This window comes from Lagenorhynchus albirostris, chromosome 9 (assembly GCF_949774975.1).
Source record: "Lagenorhynchus albirostris chromosome 9, mLagAlb1.1, whole genome shotgun sequence".
Taxonomy (NCBI): Eukaryota; Metazoa; Chordata; class Mammalia; order Artiodactyla; family Delphinidae; genus Lagenorhynchus; species Lagenorhynchus albirostris.
In genome coordinates this window covers 1,506,647-1,517,179 of record NC_083103.1, presented here as the reverse complement: position 1 = coordinate 1,517,179, position 10,533 = coordinate 1,506,647, and the positions used below count along the sequence as shown (strand labels likewise).

The 10,533-nt window shown below is 65.6% G+C and overlaps 1 protein-coding gene across 1 annotated transcript; it reads right to left on the bottom strand.

Moving 5' to 3' along the window:
- Positions 1–853: 853 nt before the first annotated feature.
- On the bottom strand, positions 854–2,018 carry LOC132525516 (atherin-like). The gene is made up of 2 exons (XM_060158200.1): positions 1,653–2,018; positions 854–1,422 (listed from the first exon to the last, which is right to left on the bottom strand). The coding sequence occupies exons 1-2, from the start codon at positions 1,672–1,674 to the stop codon at positions 953–955; spliced, it is 492 nt and encodes a 163-aa protein (XP_060014183.1). The 5' UTR covers positions 1,675–2,018; the 3' UTR covers positions 854–952.
- Positions 2,019–10,533: the final 8,515 nt, after the last annotated feature.

Below are 10,533 nucleotides of genomic sequence, written 5' to 3'. Positions count from 1 at the left end.
CTCTGATGCCCCGTCGTCGGCACCGGCTGTCCTGAAATGAGGCTCGCTTGGTCCCTGCCCAGAAGATGCTCAGTCTGGAGAGGAGAAGATGCAGAAGTGGACAAGGGCGCAGGGCACACGGAGCAGACCGAAGAGGGTGCGGCTGGGGGCACAGCTGGAGGATGGGGGGCTTCCTGGCACATCCCCCAGTGTGGGTGCTCGCGTGTCACTGTGCAGGGTGGGCAGGAGGCCTGCAGGAGGCAGCCGTGAGGATGGGCCAGACTCTCCCCAGCTCTGCGGCTTGGCCTGGCAGCTGCCCCCTTGGGGGGCGGGTGCCCACTGGGGAGGGGTCCCAGGCCGTCTGCCTCCTGGCCTTGGTGCCATGCCCAGATCCCCGGGCTGCCCTGCCCCCCCCATGGCAGAGGGCCTCTTAACCCCCACCTGGTAGTCGGCACAAAGTTGAGTTTTCTATTTCAAGTCTGTCAGGAGCCTCCAAGACCACGGTGGTGCCCTGTCTGTGCTCCGGTCCTGCCGAGGGCCTGGGGTCCCCCGCATCGAGGAGAGACCCCTTGAGGCTCTGGCGGTACATCTTGGGTTCTGTGCCCTTGGGGGGTGTGCATGGGAGGAGCCCTCACCAGCCCTTCCACGGGTGATGTCTCTCTCGGCCCCTGGGACCTGCCTGCCCTGGACGTCCCTTGGATTTCAGAGACACGGGCTGGTCCCCAACCTTGAGCACCTGCTCCCTTGGCTGCCTTTTGCCCCGTGTCTACGGGGAGGTGTTCAAGTCTCGCCCTGATGCCTCCACCCAGACACAGGCCATGACACCTGATATCTGACAGACACACGAATAACTGATCCCTGACACCCCATTGCACTTCTTCTGCGGAGCCGATCGCTGTTCTAAGCATCTTATTTATTAACTCATTTACTGCTCAACCCAACCCTTCCGAGGGGTGTTAGGGGCGTCCACACTTCACAGGCAGGGAAACCGAGGCTGAGTGGACTGCCCAGGACAGCACCGGTAGTGGCGCTGGGGGCCTGCTTCCTGACCCTCCCCGCCGAGCCTGCGCAGGAAGAACGGCCGGTGCATGGGTCCCCCTGCGTGAAGGCGATTTGAGCTGAGACCGGGGGGGAGGAGGTGCTGTCCCTGGAGGAATGGGAAAGGGGCTTCCGAGGGGGGGGGCTCCATGTGATGGACCACCGGTGAAGGGGATGTGGCCAGGGCCCCGAGCGAGTGGGCGCCGGGTGGGACGCCCTGGGAAGGGGTCCGATTTGACGCTGGTGGAGTTGGGGGCGCAGGAGGGCTCTTGGCAGGGGAGGCCCGAGTGCACGCTTGGGGACCGTCGTGGCTGCCATGTGGAGAGCTGACTGGGGGTGCGGCCGTCCACGTGAGGCTCAGAGCCAGCTCCAGGAGGGAGAGGGGCGTCCTGAGGTCTGGGGACCCTGGTGAGGCCGAAGGGACCAGTCGCGAGCCTGACACAGAGCCTGGCCAGGCTGGAGGAAGGTAGCAGGCAGGGTGGGAAGGGCTCTGTGTGTTAGGGGCCCCCGCAACACCTCGTTTGGCCGACCCACGAGGGCCCGAGTGAGTCTGCGCGTGGTCCTGCCGGGGCGCGCCACGAGGGCGGTGCGCACCGAGCAGCCCTTCCCGCGCACACGCCTCCTCTTCCACTTACGAGCGGCTCTCCGAGGATCCATGTTTCGTGGGTCTCCCCAGGCCAGCCTGCTCCATATCTGGGGCCCTAGCTCAGGGAGGCGGCAGTCAGGGGTCCGGGGTTTGGAAGGTCCCCAGACATTGTGGTTTCTGAGCTGCCGGGGCAGAGTGGGAGCCTCGGGCTGCCCGGAGGGCTGGGTGGACCCGGCTGCAGGGCCAGGAGGACCAGGAAGCCATGGGGTCGAGGAGAAGTAAGGCGCGTCTGGCACGGGTGCGTGCCCAGGGTCCAGCGTGTGCTGCTGGGCTGTGGCCCGGGGCCAGCCTGGAGCGGAGGCTCTGGGCCCTCCAGCCACGCCTGGCTGCTTGAGCTGGCCCACTGCGCTGGGCTCCGCCTGGCCGGGTTACAGCTGGGTGCAGCCGCATGCCCTGGTGGGCGCTGCCCGGTCCACCAGCCCAGCCTGGCCCAGCAAGTCCCGTCGGTCTGGCCCGGGCTGCGCTCCTACGGTCAAGTGGATCCAGTGGGCTGATTCGTCCACAGCTTCAAATGCAAACCAGCCCCGCTTTCCTGAAGCCGCCCGGCCAGCCCCAGCACAGAGCATCCTGGTGGATGCCAGAGAGAGGCAGGACCTGTCACCGGTGCAGGGGGGAGGCAGGAGGGTGAGGCGAGGCTGCAGAGCGGGGGCCCCGGCTCTCGCTGCGCCGGCCTCGAATGCTAGGCGAGCTGGGGCCCGAGCCGGGCAGGCGTCGCCATTTGCCTGAAGGGTGTGGAACCCCAAGCACCGTCCCCTACCTGGCTGGCAAGATGGAGAAGGCGGGGGTCATGTCTCTTGGGAAAGATGATGCCTCTGCTCTGTTCCAGGCCCACAGGGAGCCCCAAGGTTCCCAAGCGTCCCTGGCCTCACAGGGCCTGGAGCAGATGCCCACCTTTCCCTGCCTGGCCTTGCGGCCTCTGCCACGTGGCTCTTCCCTCTCCAGCCAGAGCTGGGCGTGACTGCAGTGGGCAGGTGGGCGGACCCACGCCAGCTGGACAGGCTTCCCGCCCACCTGCAGCTCCTCCCAGCATATGGGTTCCTGCGGCCACGGGGCAAAGCCACGGCATCCACAGGGTGTGGGGAGGGTCCCCAGCAGTCCTCAGGCTCCTGGGCGGCCTCTCGCCTCTCAGGCATCCACGGCACTGGCGGCCACGTGGGGGGTGGGAGCCGTCTTTGCCCTGGGGGCTCCCAGCTTAGAGGAGGAGGGGCTGCGACCAGGTGTGGTGAGGCATCGCTGTGCGGGGGATGGGCCGATGTCTGGGACCCCAAGAAGGTGAGAGTGGGGGAGGGCGTGGCGGCACCAGGGGATGGGACAGAAGTAGAAGCTGGGGTGTGGGGTGCAGCCCTGGCTGCCTGCACAGTCACCCCAGAACCCTGGGGAGTTTGTGGATGAGGCTGGGGCAGGGAAAGGGCGTGTTCAGCTCAGTTCCTCAGAAAGATGGCGCCTCGGACCTGGAGGGGTGGTGGTGAGCATGGTGGGGGTCGAGGGGGTGGACAGGCAGGGCCAGGCTGGCAGGAGGCTGAGGGACTCCAGCCATGGGAACTTGGCCGGTCAGCTGTCCCTCTGAGCCTCAGTTTCCCCATCTGCACGGCGGGCATCTCCCCATCTGTCCTCTCAGGGCTACTGTGCGCGTGCGGAGCGTGGACCCCCAGGTCCTGAGGACGCCGGCTGCCTGCGGGGGCAGCCGGGAGGAGGGGTGGGCGCTGTCACCGGGAAGGCGCACAGGGGCCAATGCGTCAGGATGGCAGAGGGAGTAGGCAAGGGCCGAGGGCTTGCCCCGAGTCCTCCAAGCAGGTGGAGTGGGGCATCCCGTTTTACAGATGAGCGGCTGAGGCTGGGCCCGTCTGCCCTTGGTCTGCCATGCCCTCTGGCTCAGGTGCCCCTTGGGCGTACCTCTCTCCCCATCGGCACCCATGCCCCCGCTCCTGGCCCAGAGCCTGGCCAGGCCATCGCATGAGCGCAGCCGGCCTCCCTCGGCCCTGGACCAGACCGGCCAGCGTTGAGGCGCACGTGTCCAGCAGCCTGGACAGCCTCCAGCGGCCCGGCCCACCGGGGCAGCGGTCACACCGAGTCCCCTCCCCCGGGCTCTGTAAAGGCACATTCCTGAGGCTGCGGGTCAGCGGCCCCCCTCGGTGGGGCCTTAATGAAGAAGCAGAGTCTGGAGTTGTGTAATGGTGACAGCTCGGAACAGCCCTGCTGGCCCGGGGGTGGGGGTGGGGGAGGCCCTGGGCGTGGTGGGGTGGGGTGGGACGCGGCCCTGCCCTGGCCCCCCACCCCCGCGACCCCCTAGCTCGTGGGCTGTGGCCACGGAAGCCCCGAGGCTCCTCACCTCCCCCGGCCGGGCAGAGGCTGACCGGGCCTGGACTCAATTTATCCCAAGTGCGCGTGTGTGTGTTTTTATACTTCGTCACTGAATCCCGTGCGTAGTGAATTAATTTCCTGATGTAGTAAACATTTCGGAAGGCCAAGATCCTCTCCCTCCTGTCCCCACGCCAGCAAAAGTCCCCGAGCCCAGTCCTGCCTTGCCAAGGGGGGTTGATCCTAATCCTGGAGGTGTGAGCTCTGGCTTCAGGACCCTCTGGTCGGCCCCCCAAGCCCCCAGCCCCCAAACCTCCTCACCAGTCCTGTTTCCTTTGCAGAGGGTATTGTCATCCTGGGGGCAGCGGAGCTCCCGGGCCCCCCTCGGGCCAGGAGCAGTCAGAGCTGGTTCCCAGGCCCACAGGGCAGTGTTCGAGGGGGTTTTGGTGCAGGAAGGCCTGAGTGGGAATCCCAACTCGGTTTCTTCAAGCTGTGTCTCGTGGCCAAGGAGCAGGGCCTCTGTGGGAGAGACCCCGGGGGCGAAGTCGGTGGGCCCAGCCAGCTCCCAGAGGCCATCTGATCAGGGCAGCTTCTCAAGGTCACGGCGGTTCACGGCAGGATGCGGAAGGCTCCTAGTGGGAGCTGGGCCCTCCTCAGGGGGTGCAGCCTGGGGTGCTCTAAAGGCAGAAGCTGTGGCTGGGCCTTGGGGTCCCAGCGGCCTCTGAGAAGGGGGCCCTCCGTGGTCTGATGGTCGAGTCTCTGTCCAGGGCAGGATTGCTAAGGCCCAAGGGTGCCCACCTTGCCCCGGAGTAGCCCCGGGGCCCCCGGCTCTGAGGACCCACATCACGTGGCTGTACGTGCCGACCTGCAGCACCTGCCACCCCGGTCCCACTGGATTCTCCAAAGGACCTGGGGAGGGATGGGGAAACTGAGGCAGAGAGGGCAAACGACTGTGGGCAGGGACCACGGTGGGGCTGGACCCAGCAAACTGACCCCCATCGGGACCTATTTCTACTTTGCAGCCTGGACTGCGGAAAGGGTTACCCCACAGCAGTGTGTGTGTGTGTGTGTGTGCGCGTGTGTGCGTGTGTGTGTGCGCGTGTGTGTGCCTGTATGTTTGTGTGCTTATGTGTGTGTTTTATGTGCATGTGAGTGTGTGCTGCATGTATTGTATATTTGTGTGTGCACATGCGTGTTTGTGCGTGTGTGTGAATGCGTGTGCATGCGTGTGTCCGCACGTGCATGCGTGGGAGTGTGTGGGCATGCCTGCATGTTTGTATGTGGGTTTTCATGGACACATATGGGTGCACATGTGCTTTTTAATGTGTGCACGTGTGTATGTGCGTGTGCATTTCTGTGCCCCTGGCCCCGCTCTGTTTGCACTGCTGTTTTCTTATACATGTTTGGCATATTTTGCTGCTGAGTTGGGGGGCAGCGGTTTGGGGGGAGGCTGAGCAGTGGGGGAGGGGTTGTTTATGCCAGTCATCCACCCAGGCTACACATTCTTGTGGTCGTGTCTTTAACTTGGTAAAAATTTGGGAAATTTCTAAATAAAACAAAACAAAGGAAAAACATTTTTAAAAGGATTTCAAAATCTGTGCTGCCACTTCCCCCAGTAACCAGACCCGCGGGGCCTGGGAGACACCCCTGAGTGGGGAGCGAGGGCAGGAAGAACTTTCTAACAATCGAAGAGTCACGCTATGAGAGGATGAGCTCCCCGTCAGGAGAAGTAAACAAGCCGCTCTGAGACCCTCCCCGTCTCCGTGGCAGCATCCAAGTTGTAAGGATTAGGGGGAGAGGTTTGAAGTCTGCCGGCGAGGCAGGGGTTCCTGGACCTCAGTCCCACTGAGGCCGGTGGGCGCAGCAGGGTGGCCAGACCGGGGGGTGGGGGGGCCCTGCAGGGAGCTTGGCCATTGGTCAGGGCAGCTGAGAGGAGATACTGGGAGACAGGAGAGAGGGCGGCTCTTGGTGGGGTGAGGACCTCAGGGGTGGCCGTGCGCTCAGGGAGGGCAGTGGCTGGGTTTGGCCACTGACTGACTGGGGAGGTGCTGGGGGCGGGGGCGCTGGGCCTGGCCATAGGCTGCGGGCAAGGGGCCCAACTGACGACGGCCACTGCCTCCCTGGCGGGTGGGCAACTGCTGGGGGCTGAGGCCGCTGGAGGGGGTGGTGTGGGCCGCTGCTGCCCCTCCCCCGGCAGGAGCTCCACAAGCCTGTGAGTGGGTTGCAAGCTCCCAGCAGGTGGGGGGTCGCTGGAGGGCCGGGCCCTCTCCACTGGAGGCAGGGGCAGCCTGGGGGCTGACACCAGTGGGGACCAGGCTGGTTGGGGAGCAGAGGCAGAGTCTGGGGGCTGCAGAGGGGGCCTGGGGGCAGCGGGAAGGCAGGACCTCACAGGAAGGTGAGTGAGGCCATCGAAGTCCAGGGTGGTCTGGGGGGCAGGGCCAGGGGCTCCCACAGGACCGGGAAGTTGGGCTGCTGGGGGAACAGGGAGGTTGAGGGGGGCTGGGTGTCCCATGGTGACATGGCACGCACACTGGGGCACAGTGGGGTCCAAGCCCCTCAGAGCTCTCTGCTCAGTGATGTGCTCTGGTCGGGCCCCACCTTTCCAGGGTGGGCTGACCTGTCAGGGCTAGGGAACACGGCCCTCTGGGGACCCCAGGGAGGGGGCAGCCCCGAGTGGCACCTACACAGCGCCTTCTGGTCCTGTGGCCCACCTGTGTGCAGGCTGGCGTCCGTGATCGGGGCTGGCATCATCGAGGGCCTTGCCCTCGGTCAACCCCACCGCCCTGAGTCAGTCCTGCTGCTCCCGGAGACTCGGGGAAACCCCCTGAGGCGATCTGGGGGCCCGCTGGGATTTCAGCTTTCCGTTTCCCAATCAAACCTATTTGTTTACCAGCGAGTTTTCAGCTTGTGACGGCTCCCAGCTTCCCTCTGGGATGGGTGGGCAGTGCTTGGCACGGAGATGGTAGCCCCAAGGCCCCCGGGCACGGCTGACCTGTCCCCTCTGCGCCACCCAGCTCAGGTCCAGGCTGGCAGCTCAGAGGCCAGGCGCCAAGGGAACGCAGGACGCCCCCCAGGGCCGCGTGTCTGGGAGCTGTCTGGGCTGGGAGCCACGAGGACTCCACGGGCCTGTGGCCAGCGGCGGCGGGCTGCTCCCACTGCTCCGGACGTCCAGGGCCCGGCCAAGTCTGGCGGCTCCTCCCTGGGCACACGCCCTGCACATTCCTGTCTCTGCCCTTTGCCCAGGCAGCGCCCCCTCCCCTCACCGTTGCCCGCCTGCCCTCCGGCCCACTCCCACCTCCTGTGTCCGGCCACGGGCCAGCCCGCGGGGCTCTGTCACTTTAAGAGGGCGATGCCCATTGCTGTGGTCGGTTGGGCGCTCCTAAGATGAGGTGCCACGTCTCCCCCCGTGGGTGGGGCCACAGCGAGCGCTTGCCGATCGCTGATTCGCGGCCAGGCCGGCTTTGCCCTCCGGCTGAGAGGGCCGCTGCTGGGTCTCCTGAGCCCTCTGTGGCTCCCCAGCACCTTGGTTCTAGGGCAAGCCCCCTGGCCCGGTGCTCTGGGCACTCAGCACCCTTCCTTCCTGGAATGCGCCCCAGTCTCCTGCCACCCCGGCCTTTGCCCCTCTGCCGGGAGCGAAGGCTTCCTTCCTTCCCGCTGCCTGTCCCGCACGCCTTCCATACCCAGCTCAAATGTCAGCCTTGGTGCCACCTTCCCGCCTTCCCAGGGGCTCGCTTTTCCCTCCTCTGTGTCACCGTCTGTCTTGCTGACGTCCCACCTCTGGACCCTGATTCAGCTGCCACTTCATGAGGGCCCTCCCCCGAGAGACCCCTTGTTGACCAGCGCTGGAGGTGGGGCTGTCACAGGTAAGGGGTCCCAGGCAGCAGCTGGGAACGTGGCCCACGCCGGAGGGGTCCGGGGGACCAGCTATGATCAGACACCCCTCACCGCCCGCTCGGGTGGGCGCCAGCCTAGAAGCTGGGAAAGTCCGAACCACGGGCGGGAGGTGGCTCGCGTGGGGAGGCTGGCAGCCACCACCTGGCGGGGCCCCAAGCGGCCCCTCGGCGGGGCAGGGCGCTGCTCCCAGCTCACCCCCGTCCAGCCTCCCCCCGCAGCCTTCCGCCTGGGCACCCCAGGGGAGACTCCCTGGGGAGACTCAGCTGGCCCAAAAGGGCCGGTTCTGGGGGGAGGGGTCCCACCCCGGCAGCTCCCTCCATACTCACCAGCATCCGTCTTTTCGCATTGGTGATTGTTCTCTGCGTCTCCTTGGTGCTGGGTGTCAGCACGGAGGATGTCCAAGGGCAGGGCAGACTGGGCCCCGCCCCTGGGAGCTCGGTGTGGGTGGTGAGGGCCGGTCTGCTGGGGAGGACACGGGGGAGGGGGTGCAGGGAGAGGACACGTGGCTGAGTGGAGGAGCACATGAGGGCCTGAGAAGGCCGAGGTGGGCAGGGAGGGAGGGTGAGCCGGCCCCCAGGTGGGTGGGTGCCCTGGGCAGGGCTGGGGCTTCTAGAAGGAGACGGCGGGCGGGGCGGGGGACATCCAAGCCGGCCTGGGCGGCTCCCTTCCCACCTCCGGGAGCTCGCCAGGGAGGCTGGAGCCTCACCCCTGCCAGCTGCCCTTCGGCACCCATGTGTGGCCCAGGCCCCGGGCTCTGCTCTTCCTACAGGCTTGGGAGCGGAGGCGGCTCTGGCCCCGCTTTGCCAAGGCGCCTCTGGCTGCTGCCCAAGGATGCGCTTGAAGGGCGGGCGGCGGGGTGCCGTGGCAGGTGGCAGGTGTCTGATGCTGGACATGTCTTGAAGGCAGAATGACAGGCAGGTGTGCAGGACCCAGACTGGCTCTGGGGATCTGTCACGAGCAAGGGGCCGGCTAGAAACTGGCCCGAGGGCTGCAGCAGAAGGGTGAAGGGAGAGGGTGAAGGGAGAGGGTGAAGGGAGAGGAAGCCGGGCGTTCGGCTTTGGGTGTGCTGGGCTGATGCCCTGCAGTGGGGCTGAGTGGGGAAGTGGGTGTCGGAGTCTGGAGGCCGGGAGCCTGGAGAGATCCAGGGTGCGGCCCCACGTTGGGAGTTGTGAGCTTGGGCTGGTGCCGAGAACCCCAGGTAGGTATGCCTGCAGAGAAGTCAGGGAGGCCAGGCCCCAGCTCCCTTGTTGGGAGGTCTGGGGGTCAGAAGAGACCGGCAGAGCCCCCCGCCTGCCCTGGAGTCTCCTTGCCCGACGGCCTAGCCATGTAGCAGGATGCTGGTGTCACGGCAGGAGGGGGCGGGGCCCGCTGGTTGTGGGACTTGCCTGAGGTCTCGGTACTGGGGTGGGGATCACACCCCTTGGCACCTTCACCCCGCCTTTGCACCCCCAAGCCCTGACCTCTGCCCACTCTGGCGGCAGAGGCTCACCCACGTGGGGGCTCTGGTGGCCTGAGACTTGGAGTCAGGTCTCTTCCTTGCTGTTTGGGCACCCCCCAGAGGGTGCCCCTGAAGGCAGGACCGCTGGCCCCCAGACCTCTGCCTCGATGTCCCCACAGGGCCCTGGGAGGCGGGGCCGAGCTAGTGCCACGGCAGCCTCGAGTCCCCATCCGGCTCCAGGGTGGCCAGGCCCCCATGGAGGGGCTGGGGCAGGGGGCCCAGCCGGAGCTGACAACAGGCAGGCCCTCTTCTCCTGATGGCGCCGCAGCCCGATGCCACCCCAGGTGGGTGCGAACCTGGCGACTGCAGCCTGGCCCCCGGCTCCCCAGTGCCCCAGTCCCGGAGGGCTCCCAGCAGGCTGTACGGCCAAGACCTGGCCTCCGGGGCCCAAAGCACGTCATGGGCACCAGCTTTCGAGTTTCTAAAAATTGAGATAGGGAACTCCCTGGCGGTCCAGTGGTTAGGACTCCACGCTTTCACTGCCAAGGGTGCGGGTTCAATTCCTGGTTGGGAACTAAGATGCCACAAGCCACGCAGTGTGCCCAAATAAAATAAAATAAAAATTGAGGTAAACGGACATACAACAGTGTATTCGTTTCAGGCATACATCGTAATGATTTGACATACGTTTATACCGCAAAATGGTCCCAGTAAGTTTAGGTAACTTCCATCACTCACAAAGTTACGAGTTTTTCCTTCAAAGGAGGTCTGATTTTGATTTCCATGTGCGTGCAACGCCTGTAGGAGTCTGAGGCCGGGGCAGCATGCCCCCTGACGACAGGAGGGAGCAGAGACTGGAGGGGCCAAGCGTCCTTGGGACAGGGTCCCCCGGCCTGGCTAGGACCTCAGGGCTCTTCAGCAAACCTAGGAGGCGGGCAGGCAGAGACGTGGGCAGAGTGCGGCTTCTTCCTATTTAAACTAAAATAATGGGCTCTCGGCCACTAACTGAATTATTTTTTGGCTGGCTTGGTGGCCCCAGGGCCTCCTCACCGACCCTATGAGCTGGATGGGGCTCCATTTCCAGGTGGCCCCAAGCAGCAGCATCTGGGGAAGCCGGGGCACGTGGTGGGGCAGCAGGCTGGCCGGTCTGCTTCTGGAGAGGCTCGGGGGCGGGGGCCACTGCCCAGTTTCCAGGACCCAGTCCACCGCTGTCCTGGTGGGCCCCAGAGGCCTGAGGCCC